The sequence below is a fragment of the Homarus americanus genome, unplaced genomic scaffold (assembly GCF_018991925.1).
Source record: "Homarus americanus isolate GMGI-L3 unplaced genomic scaffold, GMGI_Hamer_2.0 scaffold42643, whole genome shotgun sequence".
NCBI lineage: Eukaryota > Metazoa > Arthropoda > Malacostraca > Decapoda > Nephropidae > Homarus > Homarus americanus.
Window position 1 is genome coordinate 2,078,534 of NW_024747582.1, and position 22,006 is coordinate 2,100,539.

General features: G+C 44.6%; 1 protein-coding gene across 1 annotated transcript in view; it reads right to left on the reverse strand.

Moving 5' to 3' along the window:
• Positions 1–21,736, reverse strand: part of LOC121879726 — a 90,373-nt gene extending 68,637 nt beyond the window's left edge. Inside the window, exons 1-2 of the mRNA XM_042386491.1 lie at positions 21,668–21,736; positions 20,901–20,972 (exon numbers count right to left, since the gene is read on the reverse strand). Of these exons, the coding sequence (XP_042242425.1) occupies positions 20,901–20,972; positions 21,668–21,736 (141 nt within the window). The remainder of the gene's footprint in view (positions 1–20,900; positions 20,973–21,667) is intronic.
• Between the last annotated feature and the right edge of the window lie 270 nt (positions 21,737–22,006).

The window sequence follows — 22,006 nt, forward strand, 5'->3', positions numbered from 1 at the left end:
ATGTATGTATGTATGTATGTATGTATGTATGTATTAGGATTGTGTATAAAACAACACATACATATACAGACAGACATAAACACACACATGATTTACTTTGTATTACTTATCATTAACTTAAGGTAACACAATACACAACAACAACAACAGCAAACAAATAAATTAATAATAAATAATAATTTCTTTACAATTATCAAAAGTCTGTGTGGTGATTAAGGCTAGATGATGGTGACTGATGGTGATGGGTGTGGTGAACGATGTATATGGTGGTGGTGGTGGTAGTGAGTGTGATGGTGAGTGTAATGGTGTATAGTGGTGGTAGGAGTGGTGGTGGTGGTGATGAGTGATGGTGAGTGGTGGTATGGTGTAGTGTGTGGGTATAGTGTGTGGAGTGGTGGTGGTAGTGAGTGTGGTGGTGATGGTGAGTGGTGGTAATGGTGTAGTGTGGGTGAGGGTGGTGGTAGTGAGTGGTGGTGGTAGTAGTGGTGGTGGTGGTGATGATGTGGAGTGGTAATGGTGTGGTGTTGATAGTGTGGTGGTGATGGTGGTGGTGGTAGTGGAGTGTGGTGGTGTGGTGGTGGTGGTGGTGGTGGTGAGTGGTGGTGTTGATGGTGGTGTGGTGTGGTGAAGGGTGATAGTGGTGGTGAGTGGTGGTAGTGTGTGTGGGTGAGTGGTTTAGGGGTGTGGTAGAAAGGAGGGAGAGGGAGGGGAGAGGGGAGAGGGGGGAGAGGGAGAGGGGAGAGGAGAGGGGGAGAGGGAGGGAGAGGGGAGAGGGGGGACAAGATAACACTATCTCACAGTAACAGTTGGGAGACCAGACCACACTGTGGGGAGTGTGTGGGGGGAGGTGTGTGGGGGCGTGAGTGCGTGTGAGAGAATGTGGAGAATAGGGTAAGAGGGGGGGGGGGGAAGAGAAGAGAGAGAGAAAGAGAGAGAGAGAGAGAGGTTAATTATCAGGTGACATAAACTGGGTTGTCTAATCTTCAGGTAAACAACATAAACAACTTCACAACTCTTCCAGACGATAACACTGTATCATCAGCAGGTGTAAACAATGCCATATCACGAAAACCTCGACCAATCAGGGACCGTCACAAAATATTGACCAATCAGGGACCTACGAAGCCTCATTACGTAACACACAAACCACGTGATACAGATCTCTCTCTCTCTCTCCTACATTACGTCATCAAGCCCTGACCTGGGGGTGGGGTGAAGGATAGGAATGAGGGAATAGGGTGAAAGGAGGTTAGGTTAGATTAACTTAGGTTAGGTTAGGTTTGATAAGGTTAGGTTAGTTAGCATTAGGGTGATTAATAAGCTGAAATAAGCTTCTGGGGCTAAGCTTCAGGTCATCTAACACCTGCTACAGGACCTGAGATAGGGCATCATGTCTTAAACGTAAATACGGAAAAATCAACTCAAGCCGTTCTTTAGTGAGGACGCACAACACAAGCAGAAGAACGTGAGGAAGAACGGCACTTATAAACACCCTTAAACCAGCCCTGAACAGCGTCTTAAAACAGCCCTGAACAGCGTCTTAACATAACTTAACCGAACCTAGACACTATCCAATTGGCATCAGCAGACAGTGCCTATGTAGAGAGAGAGAGAGAGAGAGAGAGAGGAGAAAAAAAAAAAAAAAAAAAAAAAGAGAGAGAGAGAGAGAGAGAGAGAGAGAGAGAGAGAGAGAGAGAGAGAGAGAGAGAGAGAGAGAGCCATGATGTAAGCCGGATACTAAACATCGAGATGAAATTCCACCACTGGCTGCCTCCTCCTATCAACTGAGCCATCACACCGAACAGCTGATGGCAACACTGCTTCCACACCCTCAACCCCGATAGCCACACAGGAAAGGGAGAGGTGGTTTAAGGGCGTAAGGAGGTTCATATTAAGGGGGTTAAAACGATAAACCACCCCCTACAAAGACACCCTACTGGTTTAATTAAGCTAAATAAAACCACATTTTAATTTTTTTAACTGATAAAACATCAACACTACAGCTATATAGGTGTAATTCAATGACACGTATATGGCAACATAGGGGATTTGAGTTACCAATTCATGTTATTTATTTATTTATTTATTTTTCTCAGGTAAGGAAGTTAATATATAATTTTTTAACCTGAAATTATACAAATATGACTAAGAATTATAACCTCAGGTATAATAGATGATTATAGTTATCTTAAATGAGGAAATTATAGAGTTTAAGTGAATAATTAATGAATAGGGAGGTAAATATAACAGCCAGAGGTAATGGGGGGGGGGATGTGGTGAAATGAACAGCCACCCACGACCACTACTATCACCACACGTGCCTACCACAACTACCACCACCATCCTACCACAACTACCACCACCACCCTACCACAACTACCACCACTCCCACCACAACCACCACCAATTCTACCACAACTACCACCACACTCCTACCACAACTACCACCACCCTACCACAACCACCACCACTCCCCACAACCACCACCACCCCACCACCACCCTATTACCACCACCACCAATCTCTACCACCAATTATCCCTACCACAACTATCACCACCCTACCACAACTACTACCAACCACCAACCACCCTACCACAACCACACCACTACCACCACACATCCGCTTGTGATCTTGTTGCGTGAGACGTTATTACGGTCGAGTGATGGTGATAAGAGACATACACTCACCTCTCCCCACCACACTCACCCCCCCTCTCACCACACTCACCAACCTCCCACACACACTCACTTCCCTCTCACCACACCCACTTCCCCTCTCACCAATTCACCCCCTCCTCACCACACTCACTAACCCCCCCACCTCACCCTCTCACCACACCTCACTAACCCCTCTCACCACTCACCTCACCACCTCCTCTCACCACACTCCACTCCTCTCACCACACTCACCTCCCCACCACACTCACTAACCCTCACCCCTCACCCCACTCACAACCCCTCTCACCATTCACTAACCCCTCTCACCACACTCAGTATTCCCTCTAATCACACCTCATCGTCCCCCACCACTCCACTATCCCTCCCTCACCCCTCTCAACCTCTTGCCTCACACACCACTCCTCGCCTCCCTAATGTCCTTCAACTTCTGCCCACATGAACCACTACCCCCCCCTCCCTCTCTCTCTCTCCTCTCAACCACTACCCTCCCCTATCTCCCTCTCAACCACTACCCCTCCCTCTCCCTCCTCTCAACCACTCACTCCCCCAACCACTACCCTCCCTTCAACCACACTCCCTCCCTCTCCTCTCAACCACTACCCCTCCCTCTCAACCACTACCCTCCCTCTCCCTCTCAACCACTACCCTCCCCTCAACCACTACTACCCTCCTCAACCACTACCCCTCAACCACAACCTCAACCACCCACCAACCACCTCCACCACCTCCTCCCACATATGAACATCAAGTCGGTAAAAACAGCGAGAATACCTTTCCATTTCAAGTCTCTTCAACACATCTAACACGTAATGTCTCTTCCATTTGTTTCCTTTCCTCACTTGACTCCCATTCCATTTGCTCTCTCTCTCTCTCCTATTCTCACCGTCTCTCCTTCCCTTTATCATCCTTCCCTCTTCTTTTCTTTTTCTCCTCCCACTCTCTTATCACCTCCTCTCCCTCATCTTCTTCCTCTCTCCTTCCCTTATCATCCTTCCACCCTCTCCTCCTCCCTCCCTTTCCTCGAAAATACCCACCTGTCACAGCCACACCAAAAATGACGGTAGCCAGACCCTGTAGCCAGACCCTGTAATCAACCTTCTAATCCTCTCCCCTCTTTTCCACTCCCTCGTTCTCCCCTCCCACCTTTCCCGGAAGCCGCCCTCCTTGAACGATTTCTCTCACTTTCCTTCAATGTCTGTCTCTCTCTCTCTTCCTCTCCCCTCACCTCTCCCTTCTCTCAGCATCCCCTCTCACTGTCTTCCTTCCCCCCTCCTCCCTCCTTCCCCTTCCCCCTCTACCCCTCCTTTCTCCCCTAAAACACCTCTTATATTCTCCTCCACGTCTTGTTTTGCCTGAGCCCCTTCCATCCTCTGCCCCTTCCCGCTCCCCTTTCAACCACTATATTCCTTCCTCTGCCCCATCCCCCCCTTCCTGACCTTATCTTCCTTCCTCAGTCCTTTTCCGTCTTCCCTTTCCTCTGCCCCCTTCCACCCGTCTTCTGTCCAATCCCTCCCCTTCCGTCTTATATTCCGCCCTTCCCTTCACTCCCCTTCCTGTCGCTTGGGATCAAGTTGTCGTGATTTTTTTACACACACACACACACATGGCCCACACACCAACCACACACCATTACAGCACCACACTCCCACACTCCACACCACCACACACCATTACAGCACCACACCACCTTGGCCACACCATGACAGCCCTACAAAATACTAACACGTCACCCAATTTACATACTCAATTTCATCCATAAATCACTGACGGTCAAAACAACACCTAGGGTACTGAAGCCCCACCTTGGCACTGTAACCAAGGCACTGTTGGCACTATATGGCACTGTAAACAAGGTAATGGTAGCACTATATGGCAGAGTAAACAGGAATGCTGGCACTAAACAAGGCACTGATGGCACTGTAAACACGACAATGATGACAATAATGGCAATGATATGGCACTGTAAGACAACAATGCCAATTTAAAAGTAATTACAACAATGACGCAAAACAGATATTAACATCATCGTCGTCATGACGGAAAGCTCCTGTGCTCTGATTGGTCGATCGACTGGAGAATCGGGGGCTGCATCGCCGGTGATTGGCTGACAGTGATGGATGAGGAAGCTGGGAAGACAGAGCACGTGGATAATAACGCGGGAGGGGAGGTGAGGGGAGGAGAGGGGAGGGGGGTGGAGGGAGGGGGTGAGGGAGAGGGGAGAGGAAAAAGGAAAGGAGGGAAGAGAAAGTATAGGGAGGTTAGGGGAGGAAAAGGAGAGTAAGATAAGGGAGTGACGGGGAGGGTAAAACAGGTAGGGAGGGAATTCATGGGAAAGGAGGGGAGGAGGGAGGGTCAGGGGAGGAGCTAAGAGGAAGATGGATGGCGAACGAGGAAGTGATATATATAAGGAGAGGAGGCTGGGAGAGGTGGGAAGAGGAGGGGATGGGAGGGGAGGGAGAGGGAGGCTGGGAGAGGTGGGAGAGGAGGGATGGGAGGGAGGGAGTAGGGAGGAGGCTGGGAGGGGAAGAGGGAGGATGGGAGGAGGGAGAGGAGGCTGGGAGAGGTGGAAGAGGAGGGATGGAGGAGGGAGAAGTGGGAGAGGAGGCTGGGAGAGGGAGTGGGAAAGGAGGGAAAGATGGGACAAGACGTTTCATATTTACGACCTGATCATGAAACGTCACAAAAATTCATAATATTTAAATTACATGATCTCTCTTTTCTCTTCTTCCTTCACCTTTTCTCTCCTCTTCCTCTCCACTTCTCTCTCTCTCTTCCTCTTTATCTCTCTCCTCACTATTAAGCCAGGCAGCATCACGACCACAACCCACCAGTCTTTGCTTTCAACGAGGTAGTTAAGAGGGGGGTAGTTAGGTCGTTAGCAATCGACCTCTTCCTTAATGATGGCGGCTATAACTCAGGGTCACGTAATTGATGGTTTAAATCACCCCAAATCACCCCCTCGCAACCCCGTAAATCACCCCCTGTAAACTTTGTCTGGTGATTGGTCTTAGTTGGTGACGTAGCAAGCGGTGATTGGTGTTAATGACGTAGTAATCCACGACTGGTGTTTATAGGTGTGACGTAATGGCCGCTGATTGGTGACTATCGATGACGTGGCGACCCCTGATTGGTATTCACGATACAAACATCGTCACTGTGGGCGTTTATTGGTCCATCACTGAACCCTTCCCGACTGTGGCTCCATAATAAACGACCTTCATTATCACCTGTTAACGGTGTCACTGCCGTTAGCCCGACCCATTCACCCGTTGTTTACCTGTTTACACGCAAACAATCTATTACCGTGAGTTATTTGCTTGTTGTTGTTTATCTTCCACACACGTAAACACCCCTCGTGAAATATTGCCGTTGCTGACAGATCGTTACTGTTGGGTTATTAACGGTTCGTTCCTGTTGTTTGCTTTACTAAGTCATTAACAGATAAAAACAAACATTCTCTGAAAATCAATTAAGAAAACAACAATCTAAAGGTAATTTATAGAACCACAATTTACAAGCAATTCAAACAACCACAATTAAAGTTGAGTAATGGAGGAGGAGGAGGAGGGGGAGGGGGAGGAGGAGGGGGAGGAAGAGGGGAGGAGGAGGAGGGGAGGGAGGAGGGGAGAGGAAGGAAGAGGAGGGAGGAAGAGGAGGGGAGGAAGAGGAAGAGGAGGAGGAGGAAGAAGAGGAGCGCCCTCGTGAATTCCATACTAATAGCATCATCCTCTCCCCCATTCTTCCTCTTCCTCAACCCCTCTCCTACCTCCTCCTCCGTCTCTCATTTAATCCCCCTCCTCTCACCCCCCCGTTCAGTACGTATCAATCCTCAAGGGGGGGAATCCCTTAAATGCGGCTATTACTGGATAAGGTGGTTTAGGATTAATCCTCCCAAAGTAATCTGGTTGAGATCATCAAATGGAGAGAGGGGAGGGGGGGGGAGGGGGGGGGAGGGGGGGGAGGGGGGAAGGGTGAAGGGAGGAGAAGGGGAAGGGTGAAGGGAGGAGAGGGGTGAAGTTGAAGTTAGGAAACACACACACACACACACACACACACACACACACACACACACACACACACAAAAGCCGCTAATTAACACGCTTGTCACTCCCAATTTAACTCAAAGGGGAAGAATTTTAACATGTTATTTTCTTCAGTCGGGTGCAGGTGTCGCAGCTTACACTAATTAAGCTGAAAAAGAACTTGCAATAAGCTTTAAAAAAAACAACTCGACTCGTTTACCAAAATACAACCCTGACATCGACTAATTTTCACCCCTAATTCACCACTATGTAACCCTGAGGTATTTATGTTCATTTTCCACTGATTATTATACAACCTTGAAATTTATTGTTTTTGTAACCTTGATGTATATATACTATTTTTAAGGGGAATTTTCTATCTGCATCAGCTTTATGAATGCGTTTTCTGACTGACTGACTGACGCCCCAGGCCCGCTCTTGTCACAGGGTCGTAGAGGGAAGGAAGGAAGGAAGGAAGGAAGGAAGGAAGGAAGGAAGGAAGGAAGGAAGGAAGGGTGGGTGGGTGGAACAGGATGAATGGAATGGGTGGGTGGCAATGGGTGGCTGTAGATGAATAGACTGGGTGGGTTGATGGGATACGGGTGGTGTGTGTGTGGTTGATGGTGGGTGGGTGGATGGGTGGGCGGCCGTGGGTGGCAGCAGTGGGCGGCATCGTCTTAGCCCATTTTATGAACCCCTTCAAGAGCGCTACCCACATTTCGTTTTCTATGACGTGTGAGGGGAAGGGGGAAGAAATGGGAGGAGGAGGAGGAGGAGGAGAGAAGAAAGAGGAAATAGGAAGATGGAGGGAGGAGACAGGGGAGAAGAAGAAGGGGGAAGGGGGAGGAGAAGGAGAAACGCTATCAAAAAATATCCCAATTTAATTTCACGTCCATTAAACATCATTAAGAGTACTAATTAAGGTCACACACCTCGTTCACTCCTCTAATTACCTGTCTTGTCCTATTTCTTCATCCTAACATTAACAAAAAAGGTATAAAGTATCAACAGACATGATATAGACACACACAGGTGAACTAATTAACATGATTTACCTTTATACGAGTAGGGGGGGAATTGTATCACCTGAAGATTAGGCACCCCAGTCTATTTCAACTGATTAAAGCTAACCTAATCAAACTTAACTTAACTTAACCTAATCTAACGCTAATCTAACCTAACCTAACGCCAACCTAATTTAATGTAACCTAATCTGACGCTAATCTTACTTAATCTAACCCAACCTAATTTAATCTTACTTTATATAACTTAACTTTAATCTGAGAGAGAGAGAGAGAGAGAGAGAGTGTGTGTGTGTGTGTGTTCGGACCCTGATGTTTGGACAGGTGGACAGCAGCCGCCACACCTGGGGCCGGTGACGTCACAGTGACATGTCACAGGTACGCGTGCCCCCCGGTTCACTGTTCCTCTCCTGTCACCATCATAAAGCAGCGTCTACAAGTCTCTTTAACTCCCTTGTCTCCCTTTACCCCTCCTATCTCCCAACCCTTCTCCAACCTTACCTTCCTTCCCCAACCCTCCCACTGTCTCCCCACTTCCCTACCCTCCTCCTATCTCCCTTTACCTCCCCATCAACCCAATCTCCTAACCCCTCCTTCCCCACCCACTCCCCTCTTTCTTACGTAATATCCATCAATTATTAAATCTCATAAGGCAATAATTTTGGAAGTATATGCATATAACCCCCCCCGTGTAAGTGCATATAACCCCCCTTCGTCCCTAAACACACGACCAATCAGCACTGAGCCTCAAGTCCCTTACTCCGCCCTTACCATACAAGATAGGAAGCTGGGATAACACTAGATGGTAAGCTAATACAGTACTTATGGGCCCCGTATGTAAGGGTCATATTTACTCTCTGCTCGTCAATATGGAATGGTATGGGATGCTAGCCCTTAAGAACACCGTCTGTAAGGGTCAAATTTATTGTGTTAGGGAATAGTATACTTTATCTTTAAGTTAAGTATCATTAATTGTAAGTTACTTTAGAATTAATTCGGTCGTTAAGTATTAATTAAAACATGTGTAACTTTATGATTAATTGGGTCGTTAAATATGAAGTAAAACAGGTGTTACTCTATGATTAATTAGCCAGTTAATTAAACACCCTAATAAAAGAAGAGCTATAGAGTATACCAGATTAATTAGGTCATTCAGTAAACTATCTGACGAAGCCAAGAGATTAATTACCTCATTCAGTCAAGTCTTCAGCAACACATTATTTACTCAACAATTAATTACCTCGTTAATACAATAATTTGAGAGTAGTTATATAGATTAATTGGCCACATCTGTACCCCCCCCCCAGGCTTCTATCATGAACCAGGAGCCAAAATGTTTCAAGTTTGAGGAAAATGCTGGAATTTGATTATTTTTTTCGCCTAAATTACGTAAAAAAAAAATACCGGAATTTGATTATAAAATATTAAAACTTTTATAACATCAAAGTTTGACCCTAAAAATAATAATTTGACTACACCAAATATTTAATGCATATAATCTATAAACTAGAAACTATGAAAAATACCCAAATTCTAACTATTAATTTTTTTTTTATTTAAATCAAAATACTTAAATTTGACCCAAAATATATAATCTGGACTAATAATTAATTCAAAAATACTTTAATTTCAATTTTGACAAGAAATTAATTTAAAAAAGGGAAATTAATCGATAAAAAATTCTTAATTAAAATACCCAAATTTAACTCAAGAAATCCGATCTAAAATTAATTCCTCATCTATAATTTTTTCTCTTAAGATAAATACTGAAGGAAATATATTTTACTTAATAATTCTTACACGTTCAGTTATTAGTAGTTTCTATTGAAAATTTTTACCTTTTAATTTTATTCTCATTAAATTGGCGATTTGTTTTAATAATTCATAAATAGTTGGAGGAACTTTTACACATGATGATAATGATGATGATGATAATGATGATGTTGGTGATGATGATGTTGGTGATAATGATGATGATGATGATGTTGGTGATGATAATGATGATGTTGGTGATGATAATGATGATGTAGTGTTTTATGAAGTAATTACCTAAGAAGTGTTTGGCTAAGAGGCGTGTATGTGTGTGTGTGTGTGTGTATTAGTTTACATAACTGTGTCTGTCAAACCACTACGTTCGTCTGTCTCAAGCAACACCCCCCCCCCTTCTCTACAGTGGTACACGCGTTCGTCACATTCATCAAGCCGTGTCCCTCGCCGGTGACACGCATCCGAACACCGCCATTACCATATACACCAACATCTGCTCTCCTGATTAATCCACAAGTTGTTTACACGGCTTCACTTCTTCAAAATGTCGGTGTAATACCAAACACAGCGAGGTGGGGGAGTGTAGGAACCGCCCACGTCAGCTAAGAACCGCCCACGTCAACTAAGAACCGCCCACGTGAACACTATATGATATATACCCCCAGCCTTACCTCATCAAGTGACGTCATCAGTGAATCATGGCGCCGCCCCACAATGGACGCGTTCCGTTCCTCTCTGTGACTCAGGTTTCGGTTTAATAATCCCCCCCTTAAAATAATTAATCACTAACCTCTAATATTTTTTTTTATCATAAACCAGTATTAATATCGTGTAAATAAACCCATGAGGCTAAAATAAACAAGATTAAACCATTTTTTAGAGTTGTTTATTTTAAGGCACCAACGGGTTAGGACACGGGCGAAGTCGAGGGCCCTAAAAACAGCTCTGGTGTCATGGCAGTGTTGGGAAATACGCGGAAACGAACGAACCAAATAAAAGATTCTGCAACTCAGCGGCACGAAGCGAACGTGACGCCTGATCGATAATTCAGGCGAAAAAAAAAACACCCACACACACGTTCATAAACTTAACGATCACCAACATTCACACTAAACATTCCTTTAACTTTCACCTTCGTAACCTTTTATCCACAAACCCTTAACAAAATCACCCCTAACTACCCAACCACCTCGTTAAGGGGCGGGAAATGAACGAGGTTATGAAGTAATGAGTTAGGTTGAGTCTTGTCATGTTACCTCAGTCATGTTACCTCAGTCATGTTACCTCAGTCATGTTACCTCAGTCATGTCCCCTCAGTCATGTCCCCTCAGTCATGTCCCCTCAGTCATGTTACCTAAGTCATGTTACCTCAGTCATGTTACCTCAGTCATGTCCCCTCAGTCATGTCCCCTCAGTCATGTTACCTCAGTCATGTCCCCTCAGTCATGTTCCCTCACTTCATGTTTCTCTCACTCACTAATTCATATTCTTTCCTCACTCATTTTCTCTCTCCTTCCTTCATATGCTCCTCTCCCTCCCTCACACATGCTCCTCCCTCCTCCCTCACATGCCTCCTCCCCCCCCTCATATGCTCCTCCTCCCTCCCTCCTCACTCCCTCCCTCACACACACATGCTCCTCTCCCCCCTCCCTCACACATGCTCCTCCTCCTCCCTCCCCACACATGCCCCTCTCCCACGGTTGGTCTCCCCATGCTCTATTTCACGCCTGACTACTCTCCCTTCCTGTTACACAAGTTCCAACTCTCCCTCTCTCCCACACACACTAAATATATCCCTCCTCTCTCACTCCAACACTCTCTCCCTCCAACACCCCCACACCTCCCCCACCACTCTCTCCCTCTTCTCCACCGTTCTCACTCCATCTCTCTCCCTCACCACCTCCCCTCTCCCTCACTTCACCTCACTCACTCTCCCTCCTCTCCACCGTTCTCTCTCCCTTCCTCATCTCCACCTTTCTCCCTCACTTCACCTCACTCTCCCTCCTCTCCACCGTTCTCCCTCACTCCCCTCCCTCACCACCTCTCACTTCCTCATCCATTAACTCTCACCGCCATTCATCTCTCATTCTATATTTATCTCTCTCTCTATCTCTCTTTTTTCTCCCTCATTCATATCTTTCTCTACCTCTCACTTATTCATAAGAGAGAGAGAGAGAGAGAGAGGCACATATGAATGACTGGCGTGGGTAATGGGTTAGCCGGTGTGGGTGTAGTTAAGGGCGTGGGGTGAGAGGGAGGGGGCTGAGGAAGGGTGGGGAGAGGGAAGGAGGGAGGGAGTGGGATGAGAGGGAGAGTGGGGGTGAGGAGAGGGAGTGGGGTGAGAGGGAGGAAGAGGCAACACGCCACTATTAGAAATAACACGAAAGTCGATAATGAGTTCAGGACCCGGGTCAATACGGGGCCATTACCTGTCCAACCCACCCTGCAGCCCACCCCGACCCACTCTCACCTAGCCCACCGTGTAACCCACCTCCAACCCACTAACCCACCCTGCAGTCCACCTCCAACCCACCCTCGTCACATAATTAGTTAAGGTATCATTAAAAAAATTACCTCAAACTCTCTTAAATACATAATAATCCACCTGAAAATCCACCTTAGCCAAGAATCCACCTCAAAATCCACCTGATCATCCACCTTAGCCCAGAATCCACCTCAAAATCCACCTCAACATAAGATAAGTTTAGGAGTTGATCCATTAGGGAGTTAAAATGAAATCCCAAACTTCCTTGACAAACCCTTCCTTTGAGTTTATAACGAGCTGACAACATCCTCCCCTCACCTCATTTCCCCCTCCCTGACCCCCTCACTTTCGTTCTTGTCCCCTCATTTCCTCTTCCCTCACTCTCCTACTCCTTGTCCTTTCATTCCCCCTAATTCCTCCCTCTCCTTCTCACCCCCTTCCCCTCCCTCTCACTCCCTCGTCTTCATCCTCCTTTCCCTTCTTCCCCTATCCTCCTCGTTTATTCCTCCCTCCTCTTTTCCTCATTCCTCCCTTCTTACTTCACCTGACCCACCCCTTCTCCCACTCCCCCTCTCCTCCCCCACTTTTTTCCACACCACTAACAAACTACACTAACTTATTTTCTGACTAAGTTAAGAAAATTATTCATAACAGGTGAAAAAAAAATTATTGTCAGTTTGTTTTCTAAAGTATTTCCAGATGACGAAAATTACGAAGAAATTATTTATTCTATGTTTTTTGTCAATTTAGAACAAAAATTTACAAACAGTTTAAATATTAAAATTGTTATGAATGTTTATATTAAATTTAAATCGTAAAAATTAAATTAGATACATTTTTTTCTTACGTTATATATATATATATATATATATATATATATATATATATATATATATATATATATATATATATATATATATATATATATATATATTATTTCGTCTAAAAATTTAATTATCTTTAATTCCCCAGATTAATATCAATTTTTATTAATGTTGTAAATTGTGATTAAGCCAAAAATTAATTAAATAAACACTGACGAAAAAAACTAATATAAACTTTTTTTAATTAAATTTCCGAAACAAAAAAGTATCAAATATATTTTCTTGGTTAAATAAAAAGTAACAACAAAATACACACGAAAAAATTAGGATTCAACACATTTTTTACGTCAAAGTATAAGTCCAAAGTATTAAGTGAAAGTAAAAGTAATATATTAAATCAAAGTATAAGTGAAGTATATAACGGACACCTGAAGAAAAATAATGAATGACTCCAGTTACTTCAAGGGTCACAAGATACGAAATTATTAATATAAATTTTGGTAAAGTTTAAGGATTTTGGTTGAGTTCACTTCACAATACATTAATAAGTTCAAAAGTTCACACGTGGATAAGTTCAAGGGGTTCGTATCCTCCTTGCATGGCTACAGAGATATGTTCAATAAGTTCACATCCTGTTACTACTAATGAGCAAATTATTGATGTACAAATACTAAAAGTTCACATTATGTAAGAAACTGATGAACAAATAAAAAGTTCGAAGCACACAATACAAACAATAATGAACAAAGATTTAAAAAAGTTCACATCCTTCCAGCAACGATGAACAAATAAAAAGTTCAAAGCACACAATCCAAGCATTAATGAATAAGAGTTCAAAAAGTTCACATCCTTCCAATAACGATGAACAGGTGGAAAAAATGTTCAACAAGTTCTCATCCGGTCAGCAATGAAGAACAAGCAGAAAAAAGTTCACATCCTGCTAGCATTAACTCCACCCCGACAGGCGTTAGCATGACACCTGCACACAGTGGTGAACATCTGTTGAACAAAGGGACCCCTTGGCAGAACACGTATAACATAACTTGTGAACATGTGAACACTCAAAAGTTATTTATTCTTGAAAATATTGGGTTTGTCCTACGTTGCAACAATCCATGACAGCATTGTTCTTTACGTGGCAACAATCCATGACAGCATTGTTCTTTACGTGGCAACAATCCATGACAGCATTGTTCTTTACGTTGCAACAATCCATGACAGCATTGTTCTTTACGTTGCAACAATCCATGACAGCATTGTTCTTTACGTGGCAACAATCCATGACAGCATTGTTCTTTACGTTGCAACAATCCATGACAGCATTGTTCTTTACGTTGGCAACAATCCATGACAGCATTGTTCTTTACGTGCAACAATCCATGACAGCATTGTTCTTTACGTTGCAACAATCCATGACAGCATTGTTCTTTACGTTGCAACAATCCATGACAGCATTGTTCTTTACGTGGCAACAATCCATGACAGCATTGTTCTTTACGTTGCAACATTTCAAGACAATAAGCATTTTTCCCCAGAACCAATTTACAGGGAAGGAAAAATAAACTGTGTTGGTAATGAAAGTCATTTGCATTTTCCTGTAAGGTATTTCAATTTCACCTCCAGGATACAAACTTCAAGTCTCGTAAACTCCTGCAGTGGCCACGACAGGAGGAGCACAGACGGAGGGAGCAACCTTCGTTAAAATATATATTGCAACGAGTAACATTTAATTACCGAGGCCCGACGCCATTCCAAACACTCACTCTCTCTCTCTCTCTCTCTCTCTGCAACATCACAAAATTTAATATTCAACAAACATGATACTACTCTTTGCAACTCAACCGTGTAATTAATCCACCCCACCCCTCCCCCCTTAATATATAAATTATCATAAGCATCCTACATGGCTTTTGCAACATCCGGTAACATTGCAAAATTAAGGAAAAGTTGCAGATTTTATTTAGACTCAGAGGAGGTTGGCTTTTACCCACACTGTAATGTAAACTCTCCTCTCTACGTCACGCCGCTTGTAATGGTTGGAGGTGTGAAGTGGGCCCCAGTCCTGTTAGGCCCCAGTCCTATTAGGCCCCAGTCCTATTAGGCCCCCCCCCACTTCATAAGGATCCCAGTCATAAGAAACACCACTTGGTATGGACCCCATTTAATAGGCCCCACTGCATATGGGCCCCAGTTCTATTAGGCCCCAGTCATGAGTGGCCATACTTCAACTGGGCCCCAACCTACCCATAAATTATTAACTTGGGCCCCTGAGGTTTAAGGGCCCTTATAATTGGGGCCCGTTTGACCACTCACCTTAAACAGACCTCAAGCCTTACCGGGCCCCTAAAGTCAGTGTCTAACGATGCAGACAGACAGACAGGAGGAAGACAGACACGCAGACAGACAGACGAGGAAGACACGCGGACAGACAGACAAGAGGAAGACAGAGACACGCAGACAGACAGACGAGGAAGACACGCAGACAGACAGACAAGACAGAAGACACGTGACAGACAGACAAGGAAGACAGAAGACACGCAGACAGACAGACAGGAGGAAGACAGACAGACAGACAGACAGACGAGGACAGACACGCAGACAGACAGACGAGGAAGACACGCGGACAGACAGACAAGAGGAAGACAGAGACACGCAGACAGACAGACGAGGAAGACACGCAGACAGACAGACAAGAGGAAGACAGACAGACAGACACTCAGAGGAAGACACGCAGACAGACAAGAGGAAGACAGAGGCACGCAGACAGACAGACGAGGAAGACACGCAGACAGACAGACGAGGAAGACAGACAGACAGACAGACACTCAGAGGAAGACACGCAGACAGACGAACTATAATACCCACGCGGCGACCAGCTAAGACCAAATGAACACCGCGGGGCAAGACAAGGCTATACTCGCCTCTCCCACACCTACACCGAGGGAAGAAAGAGGCCAAACAGTGACCCCCGCAAGAGACAAAAATGAACCGTCTGCTATCGGTGCTTACGGTGCAAATTTCCTTACCGCAGCGGTCACGAAATCGTGCTACGGCGGTAAAGGTCAGAATTTATTACGCAATAACACACAGGCGATAGCATGTTTGATCCCTGCACCAGTAAGAGGGTGAAAATTCCTTCGTTTTGGTCACCATTGCCAAGGATTTTTTTTTTTGGGGGGTACCATTGGTTGATTTTTGAGGGGGTACCATTGGTTGATTTTTGAGGGGGTACCATTGGTTGATTTTTGAGGGGGTACCATTGGTTGATTTTTGAGGGGGTACCATTGGTTGATTTTTGTGGGGGTACCATTGGTTGATTTTTGAGGGGGTACCATTGGTTGGTTGTTGGGGGTCTGGTAATTTTTTTCTTTGTACGAGGTTGAAAATGTTCTGTTAGTCAGATATTTTGAATTTATTTTTATTTATTTTTTTTTTTGTTACGTGGTTTAAAATTTTCTTTATTTCCCAAGGATTTTTTTTATTATTATCTATTACTAAATAATTTATAAATATTTTTTTTTTAGTCAAGGAATTTATTTTTATTAATTTTTTTTTTTGGGGGATTATTTTTTTTAATCAATGGCAAAAAAATAAAAATAAAAATCCATCGTTTTAGTGACCAGCGCGAGGATTTTTTTTTGCACCAATTCTTCTCATTTTTGGACCATTTTTTGTTTTAATTTTGGCACCATTTTTTGTTTTCATTTTAGAACTTCCACCAAGAGTGTGAAAATTTGTTCGGGTGACAAGTGGCGGATGTTTTTACCCAATATCAGAGAGAGAGAGAGAGAGAGAGAGAGAGAGAGAGAGAGAGAGAGAGAGAGAGAGAGAGAGAGAGAGAGAGAGAGAGAGAGAGAGAGAGAGAGAGAGAGAGAGAGAGAGAGAGAGAGAGAGAGAGAGAGAGACAAAAGAAACTTGTTCCATTTGGTAACTTTAGGTAGATTTATGGCCAGGCTTAGAGTTACATGGTCAGGTTTTAAGATACATGGCCAAGCTTCAAGATACATGGCCAAGCTTTAAGATACATGGCCAAGCTTTAAGATACATGGCCAGGCTTAAGATACATACCGCAGTCAAGCTTATGTAAGATACATGATGAAGCTTAAGAAACATAGCCAGGCATAAGTAAGATGCGAGGTCAAGCTTAAGCAAGATAAGTGGGTAAACTTACTCATAACATGCAGCCAAGCTTAAGTAAGACACGCGATCAAGGTTAAGTAAGACACGAAATCAAGCTTACCCAAGACAGTCAAACTTAAGACACGCGATCAAGCTTACCCAAGAAACGCAGTCCAGCTTAAGATACGCGATCAAGCTTCTCCTAGACACATGAACACACACACAAAGCTTAGACTAACAGTTGATTAATGTTAAGCGTACATACCTGTGTGACTCCTGCATGTTAATATTTTCTCCCATAAATCCTGTTTAATAATAATAATGATAGTAGTAGTGGTGGTGGTAGTGGTGGTGGTGGTAGTGGTGGTGGTGGTGGTGGTGGTGGTGGTGGTGGTGGTGGTGGTAGTGGTGGTGGTGGTGGTGGTGGTGGTGGTGGTGTGTGGTGGTGGTGGTGGTGGTGGTGGTGGTGGTGGTGGTGGTGGTGGTGGTGGTGGTGGTGGTGGTGGTGGTGGTGGTGGTGGTGGTGGTGGTGGTGGTAACAATAGTAACAATAATAATAACAACAATAACAATAATAATAACAATAATAATAACTCGTCACAATCTTAAACCAATCAACACCACAAACCACTGCCGGTCAAATAACATGAATCCCACGGTCTAGTTGAACCCCAAGACGAAGCGACAACCGGCCGGCAGTATTGGAAACTACACACAGAACCGGACCAAATTACCGGGTTTGTGAATATAGCCGGATAATAAGTCAGCCGGTCTATGTTCGGGAAAGTTTTTTGTGTTACGGTCAAATTACTGGGTTGTTTTGGATGAGTTCTGGGAATCTGGTTGACTGTGGTGTGGTTGACTGTGGTGGTGGTGGTGGTGTGGTTGATTGTGGTGGTGTGGTTGGTTGTGGTGGTGTGGCTGATTGTGGTAGTGGTGTGGTTGATTGTGGTAGTGGTGTGGGCTGGATTGTGGTAGTGGTGTGGCTGATTGTGGTGGTGTGGGTTGATGTGGTGGTGGTGTGGTTGATTGTGGTAGTGGTGTGGTTGATTGTGGTGTGTTGATTGTGGTGGTGGTGTGGTTGATTGTGGTGGTGGTGTGGCTGATTGTGTGGTAGTGGTGTGGCTGATTGTGGTGGTGGTGGTTGATTGTGGTAGTGGTGTGGTTGATTGTGGTGGTGGTTGATTGTGGTGGTGGTGTGGTTGATTGTGGTGGTGGTGGTTGATTGTGGTAGTGGTGTGGTTGATTGTGGTGGTGTGGTTGATTGTGGTGGTGGTGTGGTTGATTGTGGTAGTGTAGCTGATTGCAGTGGTGTGGTTGATTGTGGTAGTGGTGTGGTTGATTGTGGTGGTGTGGTTGATTGTGGTGGTTGATTGTGGTGGTGTGTGGCTGACTGTCGTGGGTGTGGTTGATTGTGGTGGTGGGTTGACTGTGGTGTGTGTGTCGGGGATGGGACGGGGTGACTTGAGTGGGGTGGAGAGTAATGGGGAGGGGAGGAAAGGGGGGAAGGGGAGGATAGGGAAATGGGGGAGAGAGAGAGAGAGAGAGAGAGAGAGAGAGAGAGAGAGAGAGAGAGAGAGAGAGAGAGAGAGAGAGAGAGAACAAGAAAACTAATCAAAACAAATGTAACAAATAAATGAAAAACGGAAGAAACAAAGGGAACAAGAATAACTGGAGAGAAAATGCAATAATAAAAAATTAATGACAAAACGAAATAAAGGCGAGAAATATAAGAGAAAATATTAATAAATAAAGTAGACAAGAAAATTAAAATTGAAACGAAGCTGAGAGAGAGAATTAAGACCCAATAAGACTTGAAATTAAGACCCAATAAGACCTGAAATTAAGACCCAATAAGACTTGAAATTAAGACCCAATAAGACCTGAAATTAAGACCCACTCACCTTCTGAACTTAAATTAAGACTTACCTGTGTTGATCTTTTGAAGGTCAAGACGAGATTAGGCAGACAAAGACCCCGAGATTAGGCAGACAAAGACCCCGAGATTAGGAAGACAAAGATCTGAGATTAGGAAGACAAAGACCCCGAGATTAGGAAGACAAAGACCTGAGATTAGGAAGACAAAGATCCCGAGATTAGGAAGACAAAGACCTGAGATTAGGCACACAAAGACCCCGAGATTAGGAAGACAAAGACCTGAGATTAGGAAGACAAAGACCTGAGATTAGGAAGACAAAGACCTGAGATTAGGAAGACAAAGACCCTGATATTAGGGAAGACAAAACCTGAGATTAGGAAGACAAAGACCTGAGATTACGAAGACAAAGACCTGAGATTAGGCACACAAAGACCTGAGATTAGGAAGACAAAGACCCGAGATTAGGAAGACAAAGACCTGAGATTAGGGAAGACAAAGACCCAGAGATTAGGAAGACAAAGACCTGAGATTAGAAGACAAAGACCCCGAGATTAGGGAAGACAAAGACCACGACCACTATTCTCCCTACCAGCCCTCACAAAGACCACCACCCTCCCTACCAGCCCTCACAAAGACCACCAACCTCCCTACCAGCCCTCACAAAGACCACCACCCACCCTACCAGCCCTCACAAAGACCACAGCCTCCCTCACCCACCCTACCAGCCCTCACAAAGACCACAGCGCTCCCTCACCCACCCTACCAGCCCTCACAAAGACCACAGCCCTCACCCACCCTACCAGAGACCACAGCCCTCCCTCACCCACCCTACCAGCCCTCACAAAGACCACAAGTACCACCACCCTCTCTACCAGCCCTCACAAAGACCACAAGTACCACCACCCACCCTACCAGCCCTCACAAAGACCACAACTACCACCACCCTCCCTACCAGCCATCACAAAGACCACACCCACCACCATCCACCCCCATCAAGCCCCCACAAAGACTCGGGCGGCCGTCACTACCATATGAGGCTAGGGACTAAAGGAGATGGTGGACTGGGGGGAGGAGGGGGCTGCAGGGGGGGGCTAGATCACCTGGTCTCTCCAAGGAACTAACTAATATGACTCACTGATAATTTAATGCCGACGAAAGACGACAGAACTCACCTAACTAGCTGACCAAACACGGCACTACACACACACCCAAACACCCGGTAATAAACGATGAAGAGCCTAGATAATACCACACACACACACAAGGAAATTTATATTATACATCTACGAAAAAACAACACTCACATATATATACACACATACAAACACACACATACATACAGATACACGCACATACAGACACACACACACACGGGAGAAGTCACAGAATGCATTTACGTAAAAAAAATCGCAATAAAACATCACAAAACATTTTCATCTAACTACAAGCAGAAAAAAACACACCTAATAGTGTTAACGTACCAAAAAACACACCTATATTTAGTTAGTTCGTTATAAAACACCTTTGTACTCGCATTAAGAATAAAAATCACGAATTTTTTTTTTTTTATTATACATTTTGCATACACGAACGAAAGCTAAAAACGGTAAAAATTTCGTTGTATGTCGTTTCAGATCTCAATGCGAAGCTTAGAAACTAGAATAAAATAAATAAATTCTCGGGTAAATATATTCTAAGTCCACAAACGACATTTAAAAATACGAATATTTTTTTTATCTTACACGAACGTACAGCATCACGAATCAATCATTAATCTATTCGTAATAAATTCATAAATGGTTCGTACCTAAAACACGACTAAATCTAACCGAAGATTTTTTTTTTTACATCCAAAATCCCAAAGTGATGATAATTTCTTTATTTTAAGAGATGAATAAATCTCTCCCCCACCCACCATGACATAAATCACTAGAATAAACTTGTAAAAACATAGCAACATTATTTTTTTTACAATCGAACGCAAAAGCACGATTAATAAAATTTCCCGACAGACACACATTCAGTATATAAAACACAAAACCACATTATCTCTACACATACAACATTCAACATAACCCAATCATGCACATGCGAATCTTACCTCGTTACTTAAAGATGGTTGGCTCAAGTCCAGAGTTGAAGGCAGTGGCAGGTAGACGGTATCTCTGCCTGCCTGTCAACTCAAATTCGCTTCTTTCAATATTGCTGTTAATTGTGTTTTTGCTGGTTAAGGTGGTTTAATTTCTCAACCTAGAGTCATGTAGAGTCAGGTAGGTGAGGTGCATGACTTAGATTCTTGCAGGAGTTCCCGAGGCAGGTAGTCAAGAGTTCAGTCACTTTCATTGACCAGGAGGTGAACGCCCCAGCATTCATTTATCCCCCCCGCCCCCGCCCCACAATTTTGCCCCTTTCGTTATTATTCCCCGTTATCCATCCTTCATAGACACGAGGTTAATCTACATATCTATTCGCCATTTGACGTCTGTTTGTTGGCTTGCATGAACTTAAGTCCAGACGAGGTTGAGGAACGTTGATAAAACTTTCTGTTTCTTGAGACTCCCACCTGACTATCACCTTCAGGTTATTCCTTCCACCGTCAGCGTTTTTCAGGGCAGCAGCTGTGATGTTTGGCGGGGAGCCACACACCACCTGCTCTGGTGTCTCTTTCAACTTTTCTACCTGAGTTGATTCTGTCAACTTCTAACCTGTTACTCCTCGTCTTCATCAGGTGAGGTCTTTCAATTCTGGTCTATTTGCCTTGTGTGGTGGTGGTGGTGGAGAGGGGCGCGGTGGTGGAGGCCGTGCCGGTGATGGTGGAGACAAAGTCCCTCTCCTCCACCATCTGGTCGCCAGCTGGTCACCCCACACAGCTGGTGGGTGTTGGAGCAGCCAAGTGTACTGGTGGGAGCCCCTGTGAGGCCTGGTGATGGGCCCCATGGTCCCTGGTGCAGCGGGGGCCTCGTATAGAGGCCGGGGCCAACTTTGGGGACTTAGCCCACGAGAGCGGTGCCGGCCCGGCCAGACAAGTACAAAATGTACTCTAACTCCACCACTGGCTGAGTACTCGCCCAGTACTCGGTATGTACTCACAACCGCTGTAGAGAAGTTCCTGTTAGGTCCTGTATACGTGAACTATTTAACAAAACCGATTTTGGTCTTAGACTCAAAGCCTGAGTCCGTCGCCGCCAACTTAACTTACCGAGAAAA